The following is a 15296-nucleotide window of genomic DNA, read 5'->3' on the forward strand; positions in this document are numbered from 1 at the left end:
TTATAGGTAAAAATTTCCAATTGTTATACAAGCAACATAGTTAACTACAGTAATCATAAACGAGAAGTGAATTTTCCGACCGGTAATAATAGACAACTCATCCCACAATACGGATTGATTACCCTATTATCGGAATGGATTCTCCTTTTTCTGAGATGAGCAGAAGTGTCGAAGGATCTCTAATGGTGGGTGAACTATAACACCATGTTCCAACATAAAAATGTGCACAAATTCACATGGAGAGAAGAGGCAAGGAATAAGAAAAGTCTCATTGACTATGTTATTGTTGATAGTGATGTTTTCTCCCTGGAGCAGGAGTGTACAGAGGATTTGAAATTGGAAATGATCACTATTTAGTCTTGAGCAGGATAAAATTGAATTTCATATTGAAAAAATAACATTTAAGAAAGTTTTAAAGAGAATAAAAGTTGAGCAGCTCTCAGATGTGAACTGTAGACTAAAATACACAAAGATTATTGAAGAAAAAATGAAAGAGTTTGAGAACAGGAATGAAACCTTGGAGATTCAGTGGCAAGCCTTGAAGAAAACCCTGATTGATTCAGCTAGAGAGGCATGTGGTGAAGTTGTCTGCAAGGATAAAAAAATTAGAATGCCATGGTGGACACAGGAAGTTAAAGAGGCAGTGAAGAAAAAGAAGAAAGCATATCAAAAGTTCCTGACAAAGAAGTCAGCTTGTGCTCTTAGAGAATACAGAGACAAATATAAATAAGCAAAACACTGTGTAAAACTAGCAAAACAAAAGTCATGGGAGGACTTTGGCAAGAACATAGAAAATAAATATCAAGAAGGTGGTAAGATATTCTGGAGGTTGTTGAAGAAGCTTAGTAATGGAAGAAAGAGTGCTGTAAAAGGAGTTAGAGATAATAAAGTTGACTTGAAAACAGGAGTTAAAGATATCCTTGAAGTATGGAGAAATTACTTTGAAAAATTGCCAAATGAAACAAGCAGTGATAACACAGTGATAAACACTCAACAGGCATACAGTCAAATAAAATTAGTTTAATCCTTTATCCAAGTGTGAGTAAATAAAGTTTGTGCCTGAAAGTATCTTCAGGACTGGGGTAAGGTGGTAAGGTGGAGGTGAAGCAAGCTACCAACACTAGGAGTGTTGGCAGCTTGCTCCACCTTTGCAACGAGTTGCCCTGGTGTTGTACCACCTTACCCCAGTCCTGAAGATACTTTCAGGCACAAACTTTGTTTACTCACACTTGGATAAAGGATTAAACTAATTTTATTATACACTAACCAAGTGAAAAATAAACTTTCAGGCATACAGTCAGGAATACATATCCATACTTAAAGTAGAAAAAGCCATGAAAGGCTTGAAATGTGGAAAGGCAGCAGGAGTAGATGATATTCTACCAGAAATGCTGAAGTATGGTGGTATGAAAGTCTTACAGTGGCTGCACTGCATAGTTCAGAAGGCCTGGACAGAGGGACAAATTCCCGATGATTGCAGTAGAGCTCTAATAGTACACATATATAAAAAGGGAAATAAAACTAAATGTGAGAATCGCAGAGGAATTTCCCTACTGAGTGTTCCTGGCAAGATTTATGCAAGTATTTTTGAGAAACAGTTGAGAAGAATTGTGAAAGAAAAGCTTGGTGAAGAACAAGTTGAGTTCAGGACAAATAGAGGTTGTCATGATCAGATCTTCACTTTACGACAAATAGTTGAGAAAGCATGGGAATATAGCAAAGATCTGTATTTAAGTTTTGTAGATCTGGAAAAGGCATATGACAAGGTGCCAAGAGAGAAGCTACTCAAAACACTACAGTTATATGATGTCAATGGAGCATTATATCAAGCAATACTTTTCTTTATTTGAGTTGCAAGTCAGCAATTAGAATTGAAGGAAGTATAGGAAAATGGTTTGATGTTAAATCTGGTGTCAGACAAGGATGTACATTATCCCCTCTGTTATTCATTATATATTATGGATCACATTATGAAGGAAAGTGGTATTAAACATGATATCAGAATTGGAGATGTTAATGTCAGCTCTTTGCTTTATGCGGATGATGTTATACTTCTAAATAAATCCAGTACAAGTTGCAAGATTCCCTGACTAAATTGAATAACTGTTGTAATAGATATGGTATGAAGGTCAGCAATAAAAAGACGAAGACAATGAAAATAGGTAAAATCGTTGAAAATATCAACTGTGTTGTGAACAGAGAACCTATAGAACAAGTAAAACATTTCAGCCACTTAGGCACGATTTTTAGTGAAGATGGTAAATTAAATATAGAAAGAGACAACAGAATCAGCAAAGCTGGTATGGTGGGAAGTCAATTGAATAAATTCATATGGAATAAGAGAGAAATTAGTCGGAACACTAAATTAGCTGTATACAAGACGGTGTTCAAACCAGTTTTAACTTATGGATCTGAGAGCTGGATCAGAAGTAAAACACTTGACCGAAGACTAGAGACCGCAGATATGAGAGTCCTGAGAAAGATTAGAGGTCTGAACAGATGGCATCAATGGCAATATCATATTAAAAACGAGGATATTAGGATATAACTTGACATTGTCAGCATCCAGGAATGCGTTAGCAGAGCTAATCTCAGGTGGTATGGTCACTTAAATAGAATGGATGAGGAAAGATTAGAAAAACAAGTTTTCTCTGCCAGATTGGCAGGAAAATGACCCAGAGAAGACCAAGATATAGGTGGATTGATATGGTACAAAGTGCCTTAGATGATAGAAATATAAGATCTAATGATGTTGGAGTCTTGACAAGTAACAGACTGATTTGGAGGAAAATTGTAGATAGGAAGTTAGTAACGATGTAAATTTTTCATGTAGTACTATCATATCCTGTACACCTCTTGAGGGTACATATCAGGAATTTGATGATGATATCTTATAACCAGTATGGATTTCACCAGAGTTCTTTTTGCTTTTCAAGTTGCAATGACAAAGTTTAGAAAAACTTTTTCCATTACAACTCAAGCCAATATTCTTGATACACAATGGTATTTCACTATATATTTAAGCAAGCCAATATTTTATGACGTTTCTCTGGCCCTTTGCAACCTAGTGGCAGCCTGACTGTTCGGTGTGTGTTATTTTAGTATAAAGTCACTTCACGACAGTTACAAATTGAAGCAGTTATATTAAAGTAGTCAACCTTGTCTGTGATTAATTCTATTTGATGACTCCATGGCATTAAAAAGAATAGCTAATTGAAATATTAAATCTAAATAAATATATGGACATGTTTATTTAGATTTCTGTAAGACCCATAAGTTATTTCACATACCAGGATTAAAACCAAACTGTTGACATCTTTATAAATTCCTTAAGAGAGAAATAAAATTTTCAAAAATAACCGACTTTACAAAATCCAAATACTGGTAGCTTTGTCAGGGTTACTGATATAAAAAACTTCACAAAAAATGAACAAACACTGCTGAAATAATATTTGTGGTCCCACTAAGGAAGAAGTGGAGGAATTTTTCAAGTCATGAGAGAAGGCAGTTGACACAAAGAAAAAGGAAAAGTTAGTTCTTGATGGATGTCTTAACAACAAAGTAAGAAAAAGAATAGCAGATATACAAAAGTGTTTTGGGAAAATTTAGAGAAAAGTGCAAAGCTAATAAAAATAGTAAACACATGCAGAATTTCTATTCAGGACATGAACTGAATATTACTAATACCATGTTCTAACATAAAGATGTGCACAAATTCACATGGAAAGATGACACAATAAATAAGAAGTCTCATTATGATATTTTTTGATAGTGATATCTTCAAGCTGGTTCAGGACACAAAAGTATACAGGTAATTTGAAAAAGAAAGTGTTCACCATTTAGTTATGAGCAGGATAAAACTGAATATCACATTGAATGAAAGTATAGAAAGCTGGTTTGAAGTATTTCATGATCTAATAATCAATTTCCATATGCTGTGCAAAATCATGCTGGTTCCTCCAAGGATTCCTTTCCTGCAGGAGAAAATCACTTCACTAGATTCCTCAAAATGAGATGAGAAATATTCTTCCACTTATGACACAGTAGCCATGTTCTAATCCATACTGTGATTTGGAGACATCTCATGTATGGTTAAAGACAATTTTTCCTTTCTGAAAAATCTTGCTATGGTTTTGCTTTTTCTAATCTCAGAATTTTTCCGACTCTAACCAATATGAGATATTTCTAGATTTTTCTGGAAAGGATTATCTTTAGCAGACTTCAAGAGACTAATTTTTAGACTAGCTTATAAGGAATCTTAATATTTATACAATATTCTGTATACAAAACATTATAAATGGCTTTCTTACAAAATCCATTAAGGATCAATGGGTTATGCAAGATGCTTAGTTCTTCCTTCTTTTTGATGTCATCTAAGATACAAAATATTGCTTTGTTTTTTAGAGTATTAATGATGTTGATTATGTAGGTAAAATGGTATTGGGAGATTTAGAATGAACATCATGAACCATATGGGTGAATGATTCGTCATGACAGACTTCAAAGGAAATACACCACCAGACCTGTAAATAAATAATAACATTATTATTATTTATTTAATAAAAAATCTTAGTGGAAAATTTATTGTTTCTTTCCAATTCCAGTGTATTTTGTCTGATATGTGCTAGGAATTAGAGTAAATCGCCAGACAATTATTATTATTATTGGCAACTCCAAGGAGTCCTTAGACTCATTGAGGAAGGCCTTAAACATCATGTCAAGAACAACTATAAAACATCCACAGAGTATCTATCATACTTTGCCTTGAACTCATTCATAGTCATGGCACCCACAACAACCTGGCAGCTTATTCCACTCATTCACCACTCTCCAAGTAATAAACCTAGTTCTAACACCCTTGCTAACCACACTCTTGCCCAGTTTTCATGGATGGCCCCTAGTCCTCCCACCACCAGTCCTGTTCTGAAAAATATCCTCTGAATTAATTTTATAGAAACCCTTCAGTAATTTGAATGTCTCAATCATATCACCCCTTTTCCACCTATCAACCAATTTCTGCAACCCACAGATCTCCAACCTGTTCTTATAAGGTTCATTCCATAGACATGCTATCATCGTGGTCACTCGCTTATGGATCCTCTCAACCTCCTCCCCATCAAGAAGAAAACCTGGCATCCAAATTTGGGAACAGTAGTCAAGATGGGGTCTTATCAAGGCTCGATACAGAGAAACAATAGCTTGCTTGTCTCTGCTCGTCAAAGTATTCTTCAGTTAACCAATTGATGAGCTGATTTAGCCACTTCTGCAATGTGCCCCTAAACTTCAACTCCCTATCCACCAACACCCCCAAATCCCTGGCCTCGTCAATCTCCTGGAGTATAGTTCCACCAATGTGGTATACTGCTGCTAATCTTTTCACCCCAAAATGATTAACCTTACACTTTGCCACATTAAATTGACATCCACTCTCCTTAGCCCAGTCCTCCAATCTATCCAAATCATCCTGCAAAATTTTGACATCATGTGCATTCACAATTGCTCTGCCCAACTTTGCATCATCAGCACACAAATGAACAGTTCCTCTCAGACCCTTTCCTATATCGTTAATGAACAAATTAAATAGTAGTGGTCCAAGAACAGAACCCTGCAGCACACCACCAGTCATAGGCCTTCTGTAGGACTCTACTCCTGAATAAACTACTCTCTGATATTTCTCCATCAACCACCCTCCTATCCATCTGACCAACCGTATATCCATCCCCATATGCTGCAGTGTACTGATTAGAATTCCATGTGGTATCCTATCAAAGGCCCTAGCAAGGTTCAGCAGTATCACTGTAAACCCATTACCCTTATCCAGTTCAGCCGTTTACTGTGTTATAAAACGTGAGCAAGTTACTAAGGCATGATCTACCCTTCACAAAACCATGCTGTCCCCCCATACATTATCCCATTTTCATCTATCCATTCCTGTATTTTTCTCTTTACGTTCTCCAAAACCTTGACAACTCCTGATATGCTGATCGTTCAGCAATTTGCAACAGCAGTCTTGGAACCTCCTTTATGCAGTGGAACTATTTTCCACTGCATAAATCCCTCTTTCCACTCCGTTGGGGCCAACCCAGACCCGAGACTCAAATTAAACAAAATGGTCAAGGGCACTAACAATTCTTTAGCCACTACACATAAGACCCAAGCTGGTATACCATCCAATCCCGTAGATGTATTCACATTAAGGTTTTGTAATGTACTATTCACTTCAATTCCTGTATAAGCTATTGGTTCCTTCATTCCTGCAATATCACCACCTGGATGATATACTCTTGCAAAGTGCTCGCTCAGTAATTGCACTATTTCAACTGATTCGGTTACCTCCCTACCATCGGCATTCCTTAAAATCATTCTGCCATATACCTTTTTTCTTTTACTTGCAGTATATCGAAAAAACTGTTTGGGATTCTCTTTAGCTTGTGTGGCTAATTTCCTTTCATAATCTGCTTTTGCTTTTCTTATCACACTCATTACCCTTCTGGCCTGTGCTTTATACTGTTCGTGGGCCTGCAGGTCACCTTTTTCCTTAAATTCCCTCCACAGTTGTTTCTTTTTTTGCAGCTCAAGCTTAATGGTGTTATTCATCCATTTAACCCCTACTTGATTTACAATCCAGACTCTAGGTATACAGTCAGCCATTACTCCTTCAAACGCTTCTTTACAAATGCTCCTTCATATACATATATATTATATATGTCATCCATATATTTCCACCAAACAGAGGGTTATGCTGGACTGGGATAGAGTTTCTTATTCAAATCTTTCCAGTGCAGATTGGACTGAGACAAATGATCATCCAATATCAAGCTGTTATTTATAAATCTGAGCTGAATCTTAAGTAATGTTAGAGGAATCAGAGAGTAAAGTTGTTAATTTACAGGGTGATTCAAAAAGATGGACTCGATTTAGTATGGCTATATTTCCTGAACTATACATTGTATGTGAATGATCTACATAACATTTGAAAGAGGAGGTCTAAAGTTTGAAATACTACTGCTAGAGCACTTGCCTAGCGCACAGCTGTGCAGCAGCAGCGTCAGTTGTGAGCTACTATGCAGCACAAAATTTTTTGTGTTCGTGAGCTCATTAAAACCAAGTCGCCGACTGTGGTGCAGCATGTGTTTTGTCATCGTTTCAACATTAAACTTCCAACAAGGAAGGGCATTTGTCGTTGGAATTATCGATTTGAGCAAACAGGTTGTCTGTGTAAGGGAAAAAGCTCTGGCAGACCATGTGTATCAGAGGAGAATATGAGACAAATTCAACAGACTTTTGAGCATAGTCCAAGCAAGTCAACCCATAGAGCGACTATAACCTGCATCTATAAACTGTATTGTGAGTATAATCAAATATACTCTACATCATATTTGTCACTAGTGTCACAAAATTGAGTCCATCTTTTTGAATCACCCTGTAGTTTCATGATTAACTGCATTAAGGAATATTACTTTTTAGATAGAGATTTGGTCTTGATCAACTTATAAAGCTAACAATCTGCTAAATGGCCAGAAAAAGAGAGAGAGAGAGAGAATTTAAAAAAATAAATAAAACTCACATCTCACTCTTTTTATCTCCTGCATCCTGTTGTGAATAGAATGAATTTTCCAACTTACAGTCAACTCTCACTACACCAAACACAACAATCACTCACTAAAACAAACTACTGAAATGTCTCAACTAAATCATGGAATGGAAGTGAAGTAATATGCACTCAGAACTTAATGGAAATTAGGGCTTAATTTTGCACAAGAAATGGAAGATGCTTATCAGATCCTACAATTCTTCAGCTATGCAAGATCATAACAAAAAAAAAAAAAAAAAAAAAAAAAAAAAAATCAATAATCTCGATGAAACTGTGTGATATTTAAGTTATAGTTTCCTTATTTAATATTTGTTCATGAACAACTGTCTTCCTTTTCTGGATGCTCTCATTCTGTGTAAGCATAACGGCAATCTGCAGTTCTCTGTACACAGAAAACCAACTCATACTGGCAAGCACATTAATACTGCTCTGCATCATCACCCCTATTCAGAAATATGATGGTTAAATCTTTAGTTGGCAGAGCTCGTAAGATTTGTTCAACTGATTCTCTTAAATATTGAACTATCTGTTATCAGAGCTAACTTTATCTCCAATAGTTATAATGCAAAAACAATTAATAAAATAATAATTATTGTCTTCATTGTAATCTTCCTCAAAAAGAAGCTTCTAGAATTTCTGTTCCATTTTTTAAAGGACTCTCAGAGAAAACTGCAAGATGCCAGATTGACCTACATTCTCTTTCCATCCAGTTCATAAACTAAATACACCTTCCTTGTCTCTTCAAAAGATAAATATCCTCCTTTCTCTTATCCAGGAGTTTAAAGAATCCATTGTTCTCGCAGTCTATATTATTATAGACAGACTCATCATTTTGCTCAGTTCCATCTTGAGGAATATCAAGAATACATTTTATTTTGAGAGTCCAATAATACTGGTTTAGCTAGCCATGCATTGTCTACTAAAACATAGTTGCTAAAATCCAGAATATATACACAGAAGTTATTTTCTTCTGGAAAGATTATATATAGAAATCTGTGAGGCACACATCTGCAATCCTAACCTCAACAAAAGCAACTGCCTTAAATTTTCTCAATTTGGGGAAGTTATCCTAAAGAACAGTCCTCACTCATGATTTCATAAAAAATTTTAATTAATTATTTACATTTTATGTACATAGGATAAAAGATCACAGTACAGGGAGGCTACGAAGAAGAAATTATACATAGAATTCAACTTTGTTGGATAGCCTTTGGAAAATACCATGAAGCACTCAAAGGAAACATCCCAATCTACATTAAAAGAAAAATATTCGACAGCTGTATACTTTTGGTCATGATATATGGAAGTGAAAAATAGACTGACTAAAAAATTGACCAACAAGTTGAGAATTACCCACAGAACAATGGAAAGATCATTACTTGATATTACCATTCTAGATAGAATGGTGAAATACTTGTGTCAGATCTCAAACTATGGTGAAAGATATTATATCAGCCATTAAAAGATCCAAATGGCAGTGGACAGGTCACATTGCAAGAAGTAGCAATCAAAAATGTACAAAGTTCATCTCTGAATGTTATCTCAGAGATGGAAAGAGCTACAGGAGATGGTGGGACAATGAGATTAAAGATAGAGCTGGAGCTCAGTAGCACAAAAAAAAGGCTCAAGATAGGACTGAATGGAGGACTTTCAGGAAAGTCTCTGTTCAGCAGTGGACAGAAAATGGCTGAAGAAGTACATTAGTACCATGGATGGGCTAAAGTATTTTTTTTTGTACATATTATTTTTTAAAAAAAAAATATAATGTGTTCAGGATGGAAAGATATTGGTTACCAAAAGAGGTGAATAGATATAGACTAAAGGAAAAGAGAGAGAGAGAGAGAGAGAGAGAGAGAGGGGGGGGGGGGGGGATCAGTGAAGCTGGAACAGGCAAATGCCTAATCCCTGAAGAGAAGAAGAAGAATATGGAACTTTTTCAAGACACTTCAGGCATCAAATAAGTAGTGATCTTACACCAGACAATGAAATCTGCCAACAGCCTAAAGACATTCACAAACATCCATGCCCACAGTGGGATCTGAATGTACAACCTGTTGACTGGAAAATTTATTATTATTATATTAAGCCCTTCATTCAAAATAAAATAAAATAAATAAATAGTATTCTTACCCTCAGAATCTGGAACACTAACTTCAGATAAAGGAATGTACCATTTGACTTCAAAAGTAAATTTTTGCCTATAAGTAAAGAAGAAAATGCATATCTTGATTTTCATAAAATTAATGAAATTTAAGAAATAAAATGAAAACTGTTAAAGTTCAAAAAGAGTCTTACCTAGTGGAAGGTTTATATTTGGCACAAACAATGACATCACTAAACAGGAAAAGATGTCTTAACTTTCTATGTCCTTCTGAAAGCTCAACAATAAAACTGTTTTTCACTAGATGTCGCTGAGCTCTATCCGTTGTCTGAAAAAAGGTAGTTTATGTTAGGAGAATATTAAATTAAAGAATAGCTTGTAAGATTTTAAAATTATCTATACTCACACATGTAGAAATGCTTATGTGTTGTCAGTTGTTCACATTAACTTTTTCTAGCATTGATACAGCACTATACTAGAATAAAAAATTACTATATTTCTTTGAAGCTGCTAATCTTTCACTAGATTTCAAACCAGCATCCACAAAGTCCAGATATAGTTACAGAACACAATCAACTAATCATGGAAATTCAAATTTAGTGGGGAAAAAAAATGACTAATGTCCTATTGAAGTGACCTCTAAGGTGGAAAAAGGTAGTCTGTGGCTGTTGCGCTGCAGATGGTGTTAAAGTTGCATTGCAATTTGTCATTTTAAGGACATCTTTGGCTCAATGGCTAGAACTTACCTGAGAGAGTGTGTGACAGGACATCAACACTTCTTTTCATTACAATTTGAACTGTTTCCACAATTACTTGACCATTATGCATTCAATGATAAGTATTTCTGTGTTCTGAAAGACGAGCTGTAATGAATGGTGTGCTGGAATTGGCTTGCTAAATTTTCAAGAATTTTGAGAGCCGGTTGTTAAACTGACAATGGCTATCAAGAATCATACACGTCAATCAACAATGGCTAGCAACATTTGGGCGATAAGCTTGTATAACACGAGAACATGGAAAATAAACCAAGTCACTCTTCTTTGGGCAGACTTTGTGCTTCTTTTCCAAAGCAGCCTGTGTAGGGATTATCTTCACTAGCAATTTTACAGGAACATTTTTCAACAAGCATCCATTTAATTGTGCCAGGGTCACTTCTTCTTAAGGTATTTACATTCTCAATGCTTGGCATCTGTCAAAGAGTTTCCTTTTCTAGAATTCTTGTGAGACTCTGTAGCTCAGATATTTTTGACAGAGTCTGCTAGTTGGAAAGAACTGGGTTCAAATCCCTTCTATGATACAAAGAACTTTAATCAGGACTTTTCAATTAGGGGTGAGTTATCCAGTCTCATGTGGCACTGGATGGGTTTTTCTTGAGAAAACTGGTTTTTTGATCCTTAAAATAGCAAAACCACCCCATGAACACAAAGAATACTAATGGACAAGGAAGGCAACGAGAAACTGCCTTATTCTATAATAATTCCCTAGTAAAAGTAACATTGCGCACCCACCAAAAATTCAGTTAGAAGAGGAGGGGGAATTGTTGTGAACTTAATAAGGTGATTGTCATAAGAACAAATGGATGTTTTCTAATAATGCAATTTTGTTTATACTTTTTTTTTCCCGGATTTGGGGGGAGGAGGAGGTGTAATTCTCATAAGGAGAGAACCTGCTGTGCCCCACCACAAGCCATTTGTTAAAACTTTTACCAGCACACCTCTGGTTTTAATATAGAAAAATACAGCCGACTCTCACTATAATAAATCTGTAGAAACCCAAATAAGCTTGTTACAGCGAATATTGTTTAGCACAGAACTGATTACGAAGCTTTAAGTGAGCCCTTTTGTTAGTAATAGGGATAAAATTCATTATAATGATGTCTGCTACAGTATAAGTTCACTGTATCAGCAGCATATTAAATATTTATGTCCATTTTTGCATAATGTTGTGAGTCAAAACATGACTATAAAGAAATGTGTTAATTACTAATAAAAGAAAATACCATACAAATAATGTAGTAGTAGTAGTAGTAGTATGTATTCAGAATACATACTACTACTACAGAATAGACAAAGGGAACATTTTCTTAACACAGTACACTCGGCATCCAGAAAATTCACCAAAAACACTTTATCAAAAGATGATTTATCAAACGACAATTTAACGAAAGGCAATTTATCATAAAACAATTAACCAAATAAACCATAAATCGAAAGACAGTTCATCCGACAACAGTTAATCAAAAGGCAGTTTCTAAAAAAAGCAATTCATCGAATGGTAATTAATCAAAAATAAAAAACACAATTTATTGAAAGTCAATTTGTCAAAAACCAACAATTCATTGAAAAATCACAATTCATCAAAACTACAAATCACTGAATGAACAGTTCATCGAAAAATGAATTATAAGATAAGTGAAGTGTATTTATCAAAAAGAGCAGTTTGTATTGAATTAACTTGTGATGCAGTTGAAGCTTAACATGATATCCCCTTTATATATATATTAGATGCATGGTAATTTTTTTTTGGAAAGATATTCCTTTTAGTCAGTACATGTGTATGTGTTTCATGTATTTTGTGTGTGTTTTACACAATCCTGAAAAGATTATGTAAAAAATCTTTATATCAACATGGATACTTTAACGCATGTAATCCTTACGTTTCTAATTAAAGACATCTATTACTAATATTACTACTAATTATTATTATTAATAGTAGATGCTTTATTATTATTATTGTTAGTAATAATAATGGTTATGATTATTCCCTCTCATCACTCGTTCTCATCAACCTAATGGTTGGTGGGATAGCAATGCCAATTACTAGGGAATAATTATATAGAACAACATGATTTCTTATTCTCTTTTTTGTCTGATAAGTGTTTCTTGTCTGTAAATGTGTGTTCATGGGAATGGTTTCAGGGGGAACCCTGCCATCTTTGTATAAGGCTTGCTAACTCAACTTCAGATGAAGAATACTGATAATAATTATTCATATCATAGACGGGATTTTAACCCAAGTCTTTCAACTAAAGGGCTTTGTTTATACTGATCAAATTATGGCGGGTCCATTATTACTACTATTAGTAGTAGTATGTGACTTCCACATGCATGAATGAATGCACACAGACACACACACACCAATTATATGGGATAAATTTTAACTCAGATTTGGTATTTGAAATTTTACAGAAAATTGTTGAACTGTTCCAGTTAAACTATATTTGGGGCTAAAAAGGGGTAACATGTCAAAAGTATATATTACAATAGCATTCTTTCTTAGTGGAATTCAAAGAAGTTGTCTGCACAGCTCAGTTTTAAGAGCATCTGGAAAGTTCTGATAAACATTAATTTTTTGTTCTTCTGAACAAAAAATTAATTAATTTTATGTCTTCTTATATATACTAAAAGAAAAAGAATAAATTATTACAACTTGATGAAACATGGGAAATATGTTCTTTCTTGTGGTTATATCAGTTTTGTTAATATCATTTTTGTTCTAGGTGTTTATCAGTACTTTTGAGATCCCCCCCACCCTAGTAGTTCAAACTGGATCACTTTTATTATAACATTTTCATAAAGAAGTTTCGAAATGATATTAGTAATTCTGCTATGGCTGGATAAAATTTAATTGAAATTTCTTAGTTAAGATTTATATTAAAATTTGTCAGTTTTTATTTCAGTCTGTGTTGTGAAAAGATTAGGTAGAACGAAATTTGTTGTCTAGATAAAAATCACTATGAACACGATGAAGCAATATGTATACTTACTGAAAATTTGTTCTAAAATACAACAAAATAATTATTACCCCTCAATGACTACTTACATACTATCCATATCTTCAGTAATGTTGGATTTTGTTACCAAACACTTTTAAACAACACTTTGCAAGAAAATCAAATTCTTGACATCTACCCTTGAGGGGTGTACAGGATATTATGATATATATAGTACTACATGAAGAACTTACAACATTACTAACTTACTATCAACAATTTTCCTCCAAATCAATCTGTTATCTGACAGAGAGTCAACATTATCAGATCTTATCTTTCTGTCTTCTAAGACACTTTTTACTGTATCAATCCACCTATATCTTGGTCTTCCTATTGGTCTTTTTCCTGCCAACCTGGCAGAGAACACTTGTTTTGCTAATCTTTCCTCTCCCATTCTGTTTAAGTGACTTTACCACCTCAGATTAGCACTGCTATCACATTCCTGGATGCTAACAACAAGTTCTTTCCTAATATCCTCATTTTTAATATGATATTGCCATTGACCGCCATCTGTTCATGCCCATAATCTTTCTCAGGACTCATATCTGTGGTCTCTAGTCTTTGTCCAGTGTTTTATTTCTAACCCAGCTCTCAGATCCATAAGTTAAAATTGGTTTGAACACTGTCTTGTATACAGCTAATTTAGTGTTTTGACTAATTTCTTTCTTATTCCATATAAATTTATACCATACTAGCTTTGTTGATTCTGTTGTCTATTTCCATATTTAATCTTCACTAAAAATTATGCCTAAGTAGCTGAAATGTTTTACTTGTTCAACAGGTTCTCCATTCACTGTGCGGTAGATATTTTCAATGCTTTTGCTGATTTTCTTTATCTTTGTCATGTTATTGCTGATTTTCATACCAAATTTATTACAAAGTTATTCAATTTAGTCAGAGAATCTTACAGACTTGTACTGGATTTACTTAAAAGTATAACATCATATGCAAAAGTAAAGAGCTAAGATTAACATCTCCAATTTTGATAACAGGTTTAATACCGCTTTCCTTCATAATGTGGTCCATATAGATAATGAATAACAGAGGGGATAATGTACATCTTTGTCTGACACCAGATTTAATATCAAACCATCTTCCTGTACTTCGTTCAATCCTAACTCTAACTGCTGACTTACAACTCAAATAAAGAGTTGCTTGATATAATGCCCCATTGACACCACATCACTGTAGTGTTTTGAATAGCTTTTCTTTTGGCACCATGTCATGTGCCTTTTGCAAGTCTACAAAGTTTAAATACAGATCTTTGTTATATTCCCATGATTTCTAACTATTTGTTGTAAAGTGAAAATCTGATCTTGACAGCCTCTCTTTGGCCTGAACCCAGCTTGTGCTTCTCCAAGCTTCTCTTCCACAAGTTTTCTTAACTGTTTCTCAAGAATACTTGCAATAAATCTTACCAGGAACACACTCAGTAAGGAAATACCTCTTATAATTCTCATATTCAGTTTTATTTCCCTTTTTTATATAAGCGGTACTATGAAAGCTCTACTACAATCATCTGGAATTCGTCCCTCTGTCCAGGCATTCTAAAGTATGCAGTACAGCCACTGTAAAACTTTTATACCTCCATACTTGGGCATTTCTGGTTGAGTATCATTTACTCCCCACTGCCTTTCCACATTTCAAGCTTTTGATGGATTTTTCTTCTTCTAGTATGGATATTTATCCCTGATTGCATGCCTGTTGAGTATTTTTTTTTACTGCTGTGCTGTCACTGCTTGTTTCATTTAGCAGTTGTTCAAAGTTATTGCTGCATACATCAAGGATATCTTTTTTCTCCAGTCATGTCACCTTTATCATCTCCAATT

The 15296-nt window shown here is 34.6% G+C and overlaps 1 protein-coding gene across 1 annotated transcript in view; it reads right to left on the bottom strand.

Moving 5' to 3' along the window:
- RhoGAP1A (Rho GTPase activating protein at 1A) overlaps positions 1 to 15296 on the bottom strand; it is a 587523-nt gene that overhangs the window by 336524 nt on the left and 235703 nt on the right. The window contains exons 10-11 of the mRNA XM_090414103.1: positions 9890 to 10023; positions 9725 to 9792 (exon numbers count right to left, since the gene is read on the bottom strand). Coding sequence (XP_090270229.1) covers positions 9725 to 9792; positions 9890 to 10023 — 202 coding nt within the window. The remainder of the gene's footprint in view (positions 1 to 9724; positions 9793 to 9889; positions 10024 to 15296) is intronic.

The sequence above is a fragment of the Typopeltis vanoorti genome, chromosome 24 (assembly GCF_054136105.1).
Source record: "Typopeltis vanoorti isolate ZY-2024b chromosome 24, IOZ_Tvanoo_1.0, whole genome shotgun sequence".
In the NCBI taxonomy this organism is placed as follows: Eukaryota; Metazoa; Arthropoda; class Arachnida; order Uropygi; family Thelyphonidae; genus Typopeltis; species Typopeltis vanoorti.